The sequence below is a fragment of the Salmo trutta genome, chromosome 23 (genome assembly GCF_901001165.1).
Source record: "Salmo trutta chromosome 23, fSalTru1.1, whole genome shotgun sequence".
NCBI lineage: Eukaryota > Metazoa > Chordata > Actinopteri > Salmoniformes > Salmonidae > Salmo > Salmo trutta.
In genome coordinates, this window is record NC_042979.1 from 14,359,401 (window position 1) to 14,377,206 (window position 17,806).

General features: G+C 41.7%; 1 protein-coding gene across 6 annotated transcripts in view; it reads left to right on the top strand.

Moving 5' to 3' along the window:
* The window catches only part of LOC115159426 (AP2-associated protein kinase 1), a 31,165-nt gene extending 20,657 nt beyond the window's left edge, over positions 1–10,508 (top strand). For 4 of the 6 annotated variants that reach the window (XM_029709128.1, XM_029709129.1, XM_029709131.1 and 1 more), the window contains 2 exons: positions 262–372; positions 9,115–10,508. In XM_029709128.1, coding sequence (XP_029564988.1) covers positions 262–372; positions 9,115–9,887 — 884 coding nt within the window. In that variant the 3' untranslated portion in view covers positions 9,888–10,508. Of the gene's footprint in view, positions 1–261; positions 373–815; positions 3,824–9,114 lie in introns of those variants that run through there. The other 2 variants (XM_029709133.1, XM_029709130.1) reach the window with 2 other exon arrangements.
* The last annotated feature ends 7,298 nt before the right edge of the window (positions 10,509–17,806 follow it).

The following is a 17,806-nucleotide window of genomic DNA, read 5'->3' on the forward strand; positions in this document are numbered from 1 at the left end:
AGGCCTACAATTGGAGAGGCGAGAGTGCTTCCGTTTAAACTTGATGTGTCCCGTAGGAACAACTGATTAGGTTATCCCTGTTAAGAGTTTAGCGCTAGCGCTAGTCACAACTACGCTAGCAGGCTCTACTGACTTGCATTCTAACTCTAAACCTCTGTAGCTGTGCGGCACACCCGCCTCCTATTCCTCCTTTATCTCTCTCTATTTCGGCCATTTCTTATTCCTCTCCCTTCCTCCTTTCTCTGGCTTCCTCCTCTGCAGACTCCTCTGATCTCCTGATCTCAGGCTTTGAGCCTGCGCCAAGTGCAGAGACGAGCAATGAGGATGAGTTTGACCCCATCCCTGTCATGGGCTCCAAAAACTCCTCTCAAGGTAAGGACAGGGTGGTGTTCAAGGCAGGCTTCATGCAGGGCCAGGAGGAAGGGCAGAGAGTGGGTTTGTGGGCCTTGTCCCACACTCTGAGATGATGTCCTACTGTTCCTCAGCCATGGTCAGATGAATTCTGGGATTGATTCCAGTCAGTGTCCTCAGTAGTGTAATTGAACCCTGCTCCTCTTCCCCTCTTAGATGAATCTGAGTAGCCATTCTCCCTGTGTGTAGTTATTCCTTCTAACGACGCTCATAGATTGTATGTGGAGAGCAATTCCGCTTACTTCCTGTCTTTCTCTGTCTTCTGTAACTGCATCTTCTCTTCCTCTTTTCCCTGGCTTCTCTGTCTGTTCTTTATTCCCTCCCCTGCTTTCTCCCCATGTCCTTCCTCCCCCCCTGCTTCGCCCTGGCCCACCCCCCTGCCCCCCTCGTCTCTGTCCGGCCAGTTTCAGGAGGCCACTCTCGCAGTAACAGTGGCAGCTCTGAGTCCAGCCTGCCCAGCCTGGCCCGCTCCCTGCTCATGGTGGACCAGCTCATCGACCTGTAGAGGGCGCTGGGGAGCCGGGACACTAAATAGAGAGAGAGTGGGGGGGGGGTGGAGGGATAAGGTAGAAGTAGTGACGCTCGAGAGGAGAGTAGACCCCACCATTAATCGTTACACCCCCGTTCCACTATTCGTTCCCGTGACTAACGCTTGTTCCATGTAAACTCCACCTGTGATTCCAAACACACTGGGCCATTGTCCTGTTCGTGTTTGTCCCATCATGCCTCTGGTATTGATTCCCATCACGCCTCTGGTATTGATTCCCATCATGCCTCTGGTATTGATTCCCATCATGCCCACCATTTTTCTTCTTCTCCCCTCTGCCCTCTCATTTCATGCTTTCACAGCATTTATATTCATGCTCTTGCCCTTCTGGGGTCATCATGGCAAACAAGGTCACGGCATGCTGCTTCTACCTTTTGCGTTCATGACACACTAACTTCATCCAAGAATTCTTCTTTCTGTAGAATGTTTCGCCATGTTTCATTCCTGTCTCTGGTATGTCTAGGAACAGTGTCCAGTCACACGGCATTGTGTCCTATAAGAAACCAGAGAACTCCACTCTTGTAGTTGTTGCCTAGTTGTTATGGTGCACAAGTAGATGTGTTGTCTCCATTCTCCACTGTTATATTTCACTTGGATTATTATTTGTTTGCGCACATTTGGTAACACCAATATCACACCATTGATTTATTGTATATTGTAGACCAAAAATTATTTCAAGGGTATATCTGCCAATTTAATGATCTACCTTTCAGTGGCGTGTTGTCAGGGCTTGCGTTTTAGCCCTTAGCATGAGGTATCATAGCCTGCAGGTGGGATGGATGGGATGTCAGATCTAAAATGACTTGAACAGTCCACCAGCTGTTCCAGAGGTTGAGCCTTCCTTATCTGGAAATTAGCCAATAAGTTCTTCAAAAAGCGAATGCGTTCGCACCGACATAAGGCTTTAAGCCTACAATAACAGAAATGTGGAGCTAACATTCCCAAAAGAAGAAGCTAAGATTGAAAACACGAGCTTGGCTAGGGAGTCGGCTGCACGTCGACACCGTTGATGCTTTTCGAAAGCATTTATTTGCTCGTTTTTCTTTTCTTGACCTCTTTAGTCTGACTACAATGCATACAGACAGTCCATATCATCCCTTTCATTTCAGGCTGTATGTGCCCACGCAATCATTCCCTTCAAACGTGCATTCCCACAAAACGTCCATTCCTACTTGTACATAGGTCCTATATCATAGTCGTTTATCGGCCCTACATACTGTAAATGTATGTTTACCTGCAATACCCACGGACTCTGATCCAGTGGTCTTTACGTTTTGGTTCCTCAAAAAGTAATTGGTCAAGTGTGCTCTGTTCCTCATCTGTCATCATAGCGTTACATTGTGAAAAAAAATATATATAGAAAAGTTAATTTCATATGTAACTAATATTAAATGTGAGTATGAATAGTGTTAGAGAATGAATGTATGAACTGAATATTAGTCTATAAATAAAAATGGATAATATATAAATATAATTCTTAAGATGACTATTATAGAAGAAATACATGATATGTTTTTCCTGTTTGTGCAGCTGTGTTTGAGAATGTGTTTCTCCCCGGATTACTATTGTGACATTAGCAAAAACATACAGTTATGACAATCTTAGCTTTGATCTGTTGAGGGTTGGGTAGGATTTCTCCAAGTAGCATCTGTTTACTTGCCTCCACCTAAGGAGGATTGTATTATAAACAAACTAGTTTGTTGTGCAATGGGACCACTACACAGGGAACTTTACCATGTCTTATACTGTACCATACTTACTCACGCTGTACAAAGGCAGAGCTACAGTCTTCACTGAAATAGTGCTGCGACTCCATGCTTTCTCCGCACAGATTTTACATGATCAAAAAGATGCATATCGAAGCATGACCGTGTTGTTGAATGTTCTGGTTTGTTGGTAGTGTTGTCATTGGTGTGCGTGTGTGTGTATGTGGGTGTATGTGTGGACATACAGTAATGGAACTCCTAGCCAGTCTGAGTTGTTGGATGTGATGCGGTTGTGTTGTGTTGTTTGAACTCGCTGCAAAAACAGTGACATCGACAGTGGTGTTGGTGTTCGTCATATTGAAAAGCACAGGCCATCTTGAATTGCGCTGAGTCACTCTGTTGCCTATAGAGGAAGCAAGCCACTGTATCTGAGAGTAGAGCATCTGTGTCTTTTTGAGTGGACCATTGGAGCCAGTGATCTGATTTGAATATGGTGAACGGAACGAAATAATGGCTCATCATATCATGTTGTCACTACTGTAAAGTGTGTAATGAAGTGGTTGTGTATCAGACAGAGGGGCAAGCACTACACAGGACTCCACGACCACCACATACACGCCCTGATAGGACTGCTCGCTATGCTGTTGGGCATTTTAAGAAATTACAGATAATTGCTCTACTGCAGTATTCGAAAACAAGGCATACCAAGCGACAACACTTATTGACAGTATTCTGAAATCCAATGTTGTGTCCCATCTATCTCAGGCTTTTGTAGACATGTGCAACCAATGGAAGGCTGAAGTTCACATCTTAGCCCCCTCCTCACACCATCTGCAGATAGATAGATAGATAGATAGATACTCATGTGGCTATTGACCTATGCAATCCTTGCTTCTTCCTGTAGACACCACTGTGCTGTTGTAAAGGTCTTGCCCTCCAGGTAGTTACATTTGTTGTTGTAAAAAACAGAGAACCTTCATGTTACCCTGTTGTTTTTGCAAAAAGTGAAAAAAGCTGTTGTTCTGGATTCCTGTCCGTTTCTATGACACCCAATCCTGCGTCAGAGCTGTGATTTTCTGTGTGCACAAATCTATTTTTGTGAGATAATTAAAGAATTACAAAGAAAGGGATGTCGAATAAACATATTCATGTGAATGTACTGTTGTGTGGAGTATTGATTGAGTGACTGAGGGGGGGGGGGGCTGTTGAACTTGACGCCCTCAGTGGCAGTCAAGTGGTTAACGTAACGGATTGGCAGAAAGATTGCTTCAGAGGGAGAGGGGCGACACATTTTAACTAGCTGTTATCTTTAAAAAACGCTTCTACTGAAGAACATTCAATTCAATCATGTACTGCAAATGAATCACTAGTTATTTTTTAGCTTATTTACACATGCACAGATGTTCAATTACTCATGTTTGGGAGATGACATTCAGAGTGGAATTCATAGTTTCTTGAGAAAATATGCTGAGAGATATTCCTTATCCTTGCTTTGAATACATGCACACACTTAGAATTTTGATAGGGATAACTTGTATACAAAAACTCAAACACATACGTATTCTCATGGTGGCCCTCATGTCATATTAACTCTTTTCAATTGTGGTTAACCCCATTAACCCTCCCCTTCTGGAACTGCAAGCTAACACTGCTCTCTGTCTGCTCCCTGTCTGCACAGGTAAGACTGCCTCTGTGGAAATGCATGCATGCCTGCCTGCTTGCCCCTCTGTTTCTTCCTTACTGTGGACCAATGGGTTTTCTTTTATATCCTACAATTAAAGAGAGGCACAATCAATATAACTATTATCATGGAAAATTGCATACAGAACCTACATACCCTTTGGATGATTTAATTATTTTCCTTCCGTCTGTTTTCATTTTGTTCCTTTGCAAAACATGTTTTGATCAAATGTCAGAGTTCAATGTGATTATTTTTTTTCATCCTGTTTCTGATTTTTATCTGATTCTATAACTCTTGTTTATCATGTCTTGTTTTTTATTCATTTTCATTCCATATAAATACATTTCAAGTAGGTTTTGTTGTAAATATCATACTCTAGCCCAGGGTTGTTAACCTCTCTCGGGTATGTGGGACGAAATCGTCCCACCTAGTCAACAGCCAGTGGAATCGAGTGGCGCGATATTGAAAAACCTTAAAAATGCTATTACTTCAATTTCTCAAACATATTACTATTTTACACCATTTTAAAGACAAGACTCTCGTTAATCTAACCACATTGTCCGATTTCAAAAAGGCTTTACAACGAAAGCAAAACATTAGATTATGTCAGCAGAGTACCCAGCCAGAAATAATCACACATCCATTTTTCAAGCTAGCATATAATGTCACAAAAACCAAAACCACAGCTAAATATATTCTGAGTAGATAGCTCGCCATCACGGGCTAGCTAATTTGACACCCACCAAGTTTGGTGTTCACTAAACTCAGAATTACTATAAGAAAAATTGGATTACCTTTGCTGTTCTTCATCAGAATGCACTCCCAGGACTTCTACTTCATCCACAAATGTTGTTTTGGTTCAAAATAATCCATAGTTATGTTCAAATATCCTCTGTTTTGTTCTTGCGTTCAAGACACTATCCGAACGGTGATGCGCGGACGCATGTCGTGACAAAAAATTTCAAAATATTCCATTACCGTACTTCGAAGCATGTCAAACGCTGTTTAAAATCTATTTTTATGCGTTTTTTCTCGTAAAATAGTGATAATATTCCGACCGGGAGACGTCGTTTTCGTTCAAAGACTGAAAGAAGAAAATGGACTCTTCATGTGCACGCGCACACCCGTGTCATTGTTCTCAGATCGACCACTATCCAAATGCGCTACTGTTTTTCAGCCAGGGACTGCACAGTCATCATTCAACGTTCTGGCGCCTTCTGAGAGCCTATGGGAGTCTTAGAAAATGTCACGTTATAGCAGAGATCCTCTGTTATAGAAGGCCAAGAAATGGTCAGAGGGCACTTCCTGTACAGAATCTTCTCAGGTTTTGGCCTGCCATATGAGTTCTGTTATACTCACAGACACCATTCAAACAGTTTTAGAAACTTTAGGGTGTTTTCTATCCAAAATTATATGCATATTCTAGTTTCTGGGCAGTAGTAATAACCAGATTAAATCGGGTACGTTTTTTATCCGGATGTGAAAATACTGCCCCCTACCCTAGAGAGGTTAAACTTCTTATGGCTCAAATCCCGTTAACGGGATCGATTTGACAACATCCGGGGAAATGGCAGAGCGCCAAACTTTCATACATTCACAAGTGCAATACACCAAATTAAAGCTGAATTTCTTGTGAATCTAGCCATAGTGTCAGATTTCAAAAAGGCTTTACGGCAAAAGCAAACAATGCTATTATGTGAGGACAGCACCCCATCAAACAACACAGACAATCATATTTCATCCCACCAGGCGCGACACAAAACTCAGAAATAACTATAGAATTCATGCCATACCTTTGACAAGCTTCTTCTGTTGGCACTCCAATATGTCCCATAAACATCACAAATGGTCCTTTTGTTCGATTAATTCTGTCATTATATATCCAAAATGTCAATTTATTTGGCGTGTTTGATCCAGATAAACACCGGTTCCAACTCGCACAACATGACTACAAAATATCTCAAGTTACCTGTAATCTTTGTCCAAACATTTCAAACAACTTTCCTAATACAACTTTAGGTATTTTTTTACGTAAATAATCGATCAAATTTAAGACGGGATAAACTGCGTTCAATACCGGAAGAAAACAAAGTGGAGAGTGCTTTTCAGGTCACGCGCCTCTATCAAACAGTACACTTCCCTCGAGCCTCATTCTGAACAGGGATACTTCTTCATTACACAAAGGAAAAACATCAACCAATTTCTAAAGACTGTTGACATCCAGTGGAAGCGATAGGAACTGCAAGCAACTGCCTTAGAATTATGGATTCTCAATGAAAACTCATTGAAAAGAGTGACCAAAAAAAAAAAATCCTGGATGGTTTGTCCTCGGGGTTTCGCCTGCCAAATAAGTTCTGTTATACTCACAGACATCATTCAAACAGTTTTAGAAACCTTAGTGTTTTTTTATCCAAATCTACAAATTATATGCATATCCTAGCTTCTGGGCCTGAGTAGCAGGCAGTATACTTTGGGCACACTTTTCATCCGGACGTGAAAATAGCACCCTCAAGCCATAAGAAGTTAAACTCGTTTTGCCCCAGGGGCTGCGTTCAGTCTTCAATGAGGTCTGGAGGGCCGCACTGAAAATGTGTTATATTTTCTTGCTGTCAAAATTTGCAGAAAATAGTCATCTCTTCATATTTTTTTATTTTTATTTTATATGATTCCTGACTGTCAAGCTTTCATGTTGGTGATTATTAGTGAGGTGGACACAGCTAAGTCACACTCCTTGACTTTTTCCATATTTTGTCTTACAAAGTGGGATTAAAATGGATTTGTAATCAATCTACACACAATCTGTATTGTCAAAATGGAAGAATCTTTTGGTTTGATCATTGCTAGACAGCCATTTTCAAGGCAAAATTGTAATTGTTCCTAAGTGGCATAGTGTTATCTTGGGATGCAACTCAAGTGTATATTTGGCCTCATGTTCTAGTCTTGCTGAAAGGTACATTTTTTTTTCAAACTGTTATTTCACCTGATAAATTGACTGAGAACACATTCTAATTTACAGTAACAGCCTGGAGAATAGTTACAGGGGATGATTAGGTGGCCAAGATGGTATGAAGGCCAGATTGGGAATTTAGCCAGGACACCAGAGTTAACGATAAGTGCCATGGGATCTTTTGTGACCACAGAGAGTCAGGACACCTGTTTTAATGTCCCAGCCAAAAGACAGCACCCTACACAGGGCAACGTCCCCAATCACTGCCCTGGGGCATTGGGATATTTCTTTAGACCAGAGGAAAGGGTGCCTCCTACTGGCCCTCCAACACCACTTCCAGCAGCATCTGGTCTCCCATCCAGGGACTGACCAGGACCAACCCTGCTAAGCTTCAGAAGCAGCAGGCAGTGTGATGCAGGTTGGTATGCTCCTGTGTCTGTTGGAAAGCAGAGTGAAACAAGTTTTGCCTGTGCTTAGCTCTATTACGTTTTTGTCCTAAAAGAAAACCTCCCTAGTCCTTTCCGATGACAAGCATACCCATAACATGATGCAGCCACCACCATGCTTGAAAATATGAGTGTTATTCAGTGATGTGTTGGATTTGCCCCAAATATAATACTTTGTATTCAGGGGGAAAAAACTATTTCTTTGCCACATTTTTTGCAGTATTACTTTAGTGCCAAATAGGATGCATATTTTGGAATATTTTTTCTTCTGCACAGGCTTCCTTATATCATTCTGTCATTTAGGTTAGTATTGTGGAGTAACTACAATGTTGTTGATCCATCCTTAGTTTACTCCTTTCACAACCATTAAACTCTGCTAAACTCTGTCACTGTTATAAAATCACCATTGGCCACATAGTGAAATCCCTGAGTAATTTCCTTCCTCTCCGGCAACTGAGTTAGGAAGGACGCCTGTATCTTTGTAGTGACTGGGTGTATTGATACACCATCCAAAGTGTAAGTAATAACTTCCATACTCCAATGGATATTCAGTATCTTCTTTAATTTTACCCATCTATCAATAGGTGCCCTTCTTTGCGAGGCATTGGAAAACCTCCCTGGTCTTTGTTGATGAATCTGTGCTTGAAGTTCACTACTCAACTGAGGGACCTTACAGTTCACTGAATGTGTGGGGTACAGAGATTAAGTAGTCATTCAAAGATCCTGTTAAACACTTATTACACAACATCTTTACTCCTGAATGTATTTACGCTTGCTATAACAAAGGTGTTGAATACTTATTGACTCAAGACAATGTGTGTAGATCAGTGACACAAAATCAAAATGTAATCCATTTAAAATTCAGGTTGTAACACAACAAAATGTGGAAAAAGTCAAGTGGTGTGAATACTTTCTGAAGGCACTGTATGTCCATTATCAAATTCACACTATTTCGATTTGGTTTTACACATTTTAAAGTATTACTGAGTTCATTCCCCGCTGTTTTAATTCTAAATATCAATATCTTATCTGTTAGAGCTTGCTAGCTCTCAGAAAAGGATTGCCCTACTCCCCTGTTCTCACACTACTTTTCAGAGGGGCAATGGCAGCTTCAGATTGCTCTCCTGTCTGGTCTTGTTTGACTTACCATTCAGAAATTCAATTGACACATTTTGATTTTCAGTGCCGATTACAGAAGTAACTAGTGTATGTGAATGGTATGTCAAATCATGTTTAGATTCTATATCATTTTCTGTCACATCCTGTGCACACCATAACAAAACTAGTCATTACAGTGTGTAATGAACTTGCATGTTAGTTGACTATTCTGGTTTAAACGGCCTGTCAGTCTGACTGTTGTCCTCTGTACCCTACAGACCTGCAGAGGGAACCTAGCAGCTGTGAGACACTACCAGGTTCCTCCAGGACTGACAGCTCTGGACCAGCTGTTGAAGAGGAGCACAGACAGAGACTTCCCTTTGCCCACAGCAGCATCATTCCACCCTCACTGTATCCAGATGAGACAAACTCTCACCTGTTGCCTTCTAAGTCCTCTGACCAGCCAATCAAGCCTGGCCAGAAACAGTCCCAGTGTCTCTCACCTCCTACACAGCAGCACCCAGTCCCCTCCCCTGATATATTCCTGCAGGCCCCTTTCAGGATTGCAGGGAAAGAAGGGAGAGATGTGTTTACCAACTCCCCTTTCTCTCTGGCCCACAAGCCTGCTCTGCCATCCGATCCTTTCCTCCAGGCCCCCTTTGGGAAGAGGAATGAGATAGCTGGGGCTGCTGTCACTGTCTCCCACCCTCCACAGCCCAACAATCAGCCCCTCTGCCAGGTTCAGCCAAACACCCACCATCCACATAGTCTTTTACATCCCAGTGTCCAGGGGAAGGCCCTGTTCACACCTGTTACTGCCCCTAGGCCCGTCATCCGGCAGGCCCAGCCCAGGTACTCCCGGTGCTCAGAGGTCCCCCTGCCCCAGCAGCCTGTCGCAGCCCACCGCGTGGTCTCCAGTGTGGGGCAGCAGGCTGCTGTGGGCTCGGTGGCTGTGGGCCCCCTGCACTCCTGGACCATTGGAGGCAGAGCTATAGTGGATCCATTCCTCAGGGCCCCCTTCCACCCCAGATGCCAACAGGGAAAGCCTTGATATATGGACCCCCCTCCCCAAATTCAAAATCTGGCCCCACACCAAATGCCAAAGCTGGCCTCCATCTAGTGCCTACACGTAGGGAGGGAGGTTATCAGCAGAAGTCTGTCCCAGGCCAGCCCTGCTCTTTCCCCCTTGTGGAGGGTATAACCCAGTCCCAGCAGCCCACTTGTAAGTGTGCAATCTAGAGGATGTAATAGGTAGACTGACTGTTTTTCTGTGCAAATGCAGTATTAATCATGACTCGCTCCATCTTGCCCATATTCAACTTGTTTTTTCACACGCTCGTTCTACCTCAGCTTTCTGATTCGCCTTCAGATGAAACACTCTGGTAGATTGCGGCACTTCATTTGCATTTCATGAGGATTTCCAGGACACATCAAACTGCTAAAACTATATTGAAAATAAAGATTGTCCAGGATCGTTTCACTTTAAAAGTACTAATGGCAATCTACATTTTCTGAATTTGAGAAATCTCCAGTGTAAAAGAAAAAGAAGAACAAAGGATATTGTTTTATTTGTTAGTGGTTTGTGTTTGTGTTTGTATACTTACTGTATATAATTTTTTTTACATTGTTTTCAACACCATGTTAATAATATACTAATGTTGTGTAAATGACATTGGGTTTATATGGTTCGACTTGATATACTATGGTAGTACTAAATTACATCAGTTGAGTATTTGCCTGATGAGCTGGTGACATTTGACCTCTATGTCAAATGTGTATATTCTCCTTATATTAATCCATACTTTTTAACCGTTGTTTTACGCAGTTTCCTTCTTCACAGGTCAACAGGTCTTTAAATGTTTCATAAAAAGACCTGTTGTCAACAGCAAGAGGAAAGGGTTATCGTGAAGGATACTTAGCTTTGGTCCATAACCATAGCAGGAGTCTCTATGCTGTATTTGAATGTCTTGGTAAGTTACTATGGATCAAAATGCACTCTAACATACAGTAATGTTATATGGAGCCCAACAGACAGCAGCTTGACACTGAGTATTCCAAACATTAGGAACACCTTCCTAATATTGAGTTGCACCCCCTCCCCCTTGTCCTCAGAACAGCCTCAATTCGCATTGACTCTACAAGATGTTGAAAGTGTTCCACAGGGATGCTGGCCAATGTTCTGTCTAAGCTGCGCTCGGGCACGCAGCTCCCTGGGACTGCTACAATAAATATCAGCGTGCGCAGAGAAGCATGAGATTGAACTTTCTAGTTTTTCTAGTTTTCAGCTTTCTAGTTTTCTCTGTTAACACTATCACCGTTTCCCTTTACTGTGGGAATTGTGATCGAATCAACGCAATATTAGCAACTTTCAATGCAACATCCTGAAACAAAACAAACTATGCAAGACTTAGTATGCAAAACTAACTTTACAAGAGATTTTGTTTGTCGGCAGAACACATCAGAGCAGGATTCTATTACATTGATAGGCACGCCTCGGGCACATACTCTACACAGACCGGTGCGGCATAACCAATCAGAGCTGCAGTAGGCATATATGCAAATAGACAATTGCCATTTATGGATCTGTACCATTCCTTTGAACTGGACTGTGTTTACAGCATCAGCCGTCATGGGTAGATGCACTTGTTTTGAGATCAAAGTGAGAGCTGCATGTAGCCACGTGTGCACATTTGTTCATATCCTTTGCTAGTTCGTGAGTTATTAGCCCAGTTATAGATAATTTGTAGTCAGCAGCGGGGGAGTGATTGTTCCCTACAAGAGTCAGGTAAAGAGCTTTTTTTTTGTCTTAAAGGGGCAGTGTTGTATTTTGAGACAGGCTTGAATATACTAAGTAGCCAATAGGCAGAGGGTAGCATAATTTGTCTGATTCTCTGTAATAATGGTATGGGAATAATGATGAATTTTATTTTATAAAGTGGTTTCTTGCATCAAACAACACAACATTTTCAGTCACCTCCTTGTCTCGAGGACAAGTGTATAGCTCCACCCGGCTCAGCCAGAAGAGGACTGGCCACTCCTCAGAGCTTGGTTCCTCTCTAGATTTCTTCCTAGGTTCCTACCTTTTTCTAGGGAGTTTTTCCTAGCCACTGTGCTTCTACATCTGCATTGCTTGCTGTTTGGGGTTTTAGGCTGGGTTTCTGTACAGCACTTTGTGACATCGGTTGATGTAAAAAGGGCTTTATAAATGCATTTGATTGATTGTATAAACAGGTCAATGTCAAGCCCTGCATGTTTTTTTCCTTCACAAGTCTCATGGAATGTAGACCTGCATTGAACACCACACATTGGCTGCTACTATAGGCTGAATGGTAGAATGTTATGCGATGCATTTTCCCCATTGTTTTTGATGGTTGGCCACTCTTGTAGGACAACATTATGATCAAATAGCCACAGTAGCCTACTTTACCACTGTTAAAACTAACTTAAAGTGGGTACAGCGTCAGTGTTCACAGTAAACGCGTGCCGGAAGTTGCACCGAATTTGCACGGTGAAGTTTGCACTCAGCAGAAATTTGCTCAATGATGAAACATTTTTGAGGGAACATTGATGCTGGCCCAAGTTGACTCCAATGCTTCCCACAGTTGTCAAGTTGGCTGGATGTCCTTTGGGTGGTGGACAATTGTTGATACATATGGGAAACTGTTGTGTGAAAAGTTCAGCAGCATTGCAGTTCTTGACACAAACCGGTGCACCTGGAACCTACTATCATACCCCGTTCAAAGGCACTTAAATATTTTTTCTTGCCCATTCACCCTTACACACAATCCAGGTCACAATTGTCTCAAGGCTTAAAAAACCTTCAACCTGTCTCCTCCCCTTCATCTACATTGATTGAAGTGGATTTAATAAGTGATGTCAATAAGGGATCATAGCTTTCACCTGGAATCCCCTGGTCAGCATGTGTCATGGAAAGAGTTTTGTACACTCAGTGTATATTGTACACCTATTTCCCTTTAATGCATAATAACCTACTTACAGCAATGATTCTCAAACCTTTTCATCCTACAGACCATAGGAAATGTGTCTCTATGTACCACCCAAAGGCAAAACATGTAATAATATGCCACATAATATTGATGATGTAAATGAAAGACTTCCTTGTTGTGCCTTACATTGCACTTCAGATTAGGGACCTCTATCATTTTCCAAATGTTCCACATCGGATTAATACTGTATGGATGGCGCATGCTGTCATATGTTTTCTCTCACTTTGTGTGTCATTTGGACGAATGCTGTACAGATTTAATATGCCCTCCTGTTATCTCTCTCACTCTGGATGTGTGTCTATTCCTGGTATTGATCTATGAAGTCCATTCATAGGAAGGGGGTGTTGAGGACAGCACAGCAGTCTGATGCTCTCACCTGTGATTACTGTTCAACAACACCCTCACTGGTCAATGCTTTGTTAACAACCACACTGTGCTGTAAACAGAATGAAGGATTTTTCATGAAATGATGTAGTAGGCCTGTACTGGTTGTTTCTTTTTATTCCGGCACTTTAAATGTCTACCAATCTGATTAAACATTCATGTTAACAATATGCTTATTTACACATTTGTAATTCTACTCACTGTCAAGTGGCATTCTTACCACTAATGACTCAATTGTTTGGGTCATTGTTTGGATCCAGAGTGACCGGTCAGAAGGGTGTTTTTGCCAAATGTAGTCCTTATACAACATGGAAGTGAAGAGTCTTTATATCTCTGATTGCTTCAGTGTGTGCGAGCATGTTCTCAGCATCACCCTCACCATGTAGGGAATTGCAACAGAAATAGCAGTAGAAGAGTGATCTACCTGTCTGTCACACAGAAGGAGTTGATCCAGGGGCAGGCCACAGAGGCTCAGCGCTCCCTTGGGTGTGTGAGTCTAGTGCCTAACCTTCTCTGCCAGGGCTCTATGGCATCATAGTTGGCCTTTGCTTTTACTGCCTCCAACCCCTCTGCCACCTAGTTTAGCTCGTTGGCGCTGTGATTTGCCACAGGCATGCCTATATGAGGTCACTCCCGACAGGATTGTGTCTCTGTGTGCTTCTCTGTGTCCTTCTATAATAGCTCATTTAACCCATTTTTATCCCATCAGTCACAATAGTGAAGAAAAAACGTTTGTACTTTACATGCTCTAGAGAAGTTAAAGTTGTACTTATCAAAAATAAGTATTATATTATGCATTATGAATTGTTCTAGTGTGATTCAGAGATGTTTCATACGATTTCTCAAAATGGTCACAAGACCACAAGCATTCATCTCCATGCTGTACTTTTACAGTAACATTTGGTACTAGATGTCTATTCAACTGCTTAAAAAACAAATACATTGTTGAAATGTTCAAATATTGTCTTTGTACCTATCATTTTTAAAGGGTCTAGTTTACATATGTGCCTTTATTTTTGATACGTTGCATCCCTGATGCTCGTAGTATATGAAAATATCTTAGCGGTCACATTTGTGACCAATGGGAAAATATAGTGGCTCTAAATTCATAGCAGATTATTTATTTTTTCAGTAGATTGAAGTTGGGTTGGGTAATGGATATACATGATCAAGATGATCTTATAGATGATTTTACCGTTATCCATTAGCCTTTACACATGTTTAAATCAATGATTTTAATTGTAAATGTCATATTTTGTTATTTCAGGGAGAGTTGGCCATGTGTAGACCCATACACTCAATTAGTGTAATATAACTTAAATATGTAATGTCAATAGGTTTGTTTTGTATCTCTTTCACAAGGGTAGACCTGGTTTATCAGAGTACTGGGACATAGCCACAGGTGTACACCTTGTTTTTATGGGTATTTGGGCTGAGATATGCAGGTGTAGATCTAAATTAGTATTGGGACTCAGTCAAAGGTGTAGACCTGGTTTGTACTTGAGCTGAGGTGCAGGGGTAGACTTGGTTTACAGTTTGAGTATTCAGGCTTAGGCCAGGCTTAGTTGACTATTTGGGTTCAAGCACAGGTGCAGACTTTAGGTACCGTGTGTAATTTGGACCTGAAGTACAGGTGTAGACGTATAAATTGGGTCTGACATGTGGAATTACACATTTTTATGACAATTGGGGCTCACGTGTAGCAGTAGACCAACTGTACAGTTGAAGTCGGAAGTTTACATACACCTTAGCCAAATACATTTAAACTCAGTTTTTCACAATTTCTGACATTTAATCCGAGTAAAAATTCCCTGTCTTAGGTCAGTTAGGATCACCACTCTATTTTAAGAAATGCGAAATGTCAGAATAATAGTAGACAGAATGATTTATTCCAGCTTTTATTTCTTTCATCACATTCCCAGTGGGTCAGAAGTTTACATACACTCAAATAGTATTTGGTAGCATTGCCTTTAAATTGTTTAACTTCAGTCAAATGTTTCGGGTAGCCTTCCACAAGCTTCTCACAATATGTTTGGTGAATTTTGGCCCATTCCTCCTGACAGAGCTGGTGTAACTGAGTCAGGTTTGTAGGCCTCCTTGCTCGCACACACTTTCAGTTCTGCCCACAAATGTTCTATGTGATTGAGGTCAGAGCTTTGTGAAGTCCACTCCAATACCTTGACTTTGTTGTCCTTAAGCCATTTTGCCTCAACTTTGGAAGTATGCTTGGGGTCATTGTCCATTTGGAAGACCCATTTGCGACCAAGCTTTAACTTCCTGACTGATGTCTTGAGATGTTGCTTAAATATATCCACATACTTTTTCTTCCTCGTGATACCATCTAATTTGTGAAGTGCACCAGTCTCTCCCGCAGCAAAGCACCCCCACAACATGATGCTGCCACCCCCGTGCTTCACGTTTGGGATGGTGTTCTTCGGCTTGCAAGACTCCCCCTTTTCCCTCCAAACATAACGATGGTCATTATTTTTGTTTCATCAGACCAGAGGACATTTCTCCAAAAAGTACAATCTTTGTCCCCATGTGCAGTTGCAAACCGTAGTCTGGCTTTTTTTATGACGGTTTTGGAACAGTGGCTTCTTCCTTGCTGAGCGGCCTTTCAGGGTATGTCGATTTATAGGACTCGTTTTACTGTGGATATAGATACTTTTGTACCTGTTTCCTCCAGCATCTTCACAAGGTCCTTTGCTGTTGTTCTGGGATTGATTTGCACTTTTCACACCAAAGTACGTTCACCTCTAGGAGACGGAACGCGTTTTCTTCCTGAGCGGTATGACATCTGCGTAGTCCCATGGTGTTTATACTTGCGTACTATTGTTTGTACAGATGAACATGATACCTTCAGGCATTTGGAAATTGCCTCCAAGGATGAACCAGATTTGTGGAGGTCTACAATTTTTTTTTTTAGGTCCTGGCTGATTTCTTTTGATTTTCCCATGATGAATACATCCACGGGTACACCTCCAGTTGACTCAAATGATGTCAATTAGCCTATCATAAGCTTCTAAAGCCATGACATCATTTTCTGGAATTTTCCAAGCTGTTTAAAGGCACAGTCAACTTAGTGTATGTAAACTTCTGACCCACTGGAATTGTGATACAGTGAATTATAAGTGAAATAATCTGTCTGTAAACAATTGTTGGAAAAATTACTTGTGTTATGCACAAAGTAGATGTCCTAACCGACTTGCCAAAACTATAGTTTGTTAACAAGAATTTTGTGGAGTGGTTGAAAAACTAGTTTTAATGACTCCAACCTAAGTGTACGTAAACTTCCGACCTCAACTGTATGTATACATACACACACACACAAGCACATTTTCTGTCCATTAAAATAACATCAAATTGATCAGAAATACAGTGTAGACATTGTTAATGTTGTAAATGACTATTGTAGCTGGAAACGGCTGCTTTTTTATTGGAATATCTACATAGACGTACAGAGGCCCGTTAGCAGCAACCATCACTCCTGTGTTCCAATGGCACGTTGTGTTAGCTAATCAAAGTTTATAATTTTAAAAGGCTAATTGATCATTAGAAAACCCTTTTGCAATTATGTTAGCACAGCTGAAAACTGTTGTTCTGATTTAAAGAAGCAATAAAACTTGCCTTCTTTAGACTAGTTGAGTATCTGGAGCATCAGCATTTGCGGAGCATCAGCATTTGCGGGTTCCATTACAGGTTCAAAATGGCCAGAAGCAAAGTACTTTCTTCTGAAACTGGTCAGTCTATTCTTGTTCTGAGAAATTAAGGCTATTCCATACGAGAAATTGCCAACAAACTGAAGATCTCGTACAACGCTGTGTACTACTCCCTTCACAGACCAGCGCAAACTGGCTCTAACCAGAATAGAAAGAGTGGGAGGCCCCGGTGCACAACTGAGCAAGAGGACAAGTACATTAGATTGTCTAGTTTGAGAAACACATGCCTCACAAGTCCTCAACTGGCAGCTTCATTAAATAGTACCCGCAAAACACCAGTCTCAATGTCAACAGTGAAGAGGCGACTCCGGGATGCTGGTCTTCTAGGTAGAGTTCCTCTGTCCAGTGTCTGTTCTTTTGCCCATCTTAATCTTTTATTTTTATTGGCCAGTCTGAGATATGGCTTTTTCTTTACAACTCTGCCTAGAAGGCCATCATCCCGGAGTCGCCTCTTCACTGTTGACGTTGAGACTGGTGTTTGTGGGTACTATTTAATGAAGCTGCCAGTTGAGGACTAAAGCAATATGGATTACATGTTACGGTTACTAATGGTATAAGATTTGCATAGTGGCATGTCTGGGAAAAATTTGGATAAGCATTTTCAATTTAGCCTTAAGGAGTTAAGGCTAAGTTGAGCCACTGTTAACTCAAGCAAATGACTTGGTCAGCATCCAGGAAGTGTTCTAAGCATAGGTAGCTTGGGGCATGAATCTTATAGAGCAGGTGTCTCATCTCTGTGCTGGCAGGAACACTGCACCGGGTCTTGGCAGATGGTGGGTATATCCAGAGGTATTAAGGATATACAGTACAGTTGCTAATGAAAGTCTACACACCCCTTGCACAGTCTTCACATGTTGCTG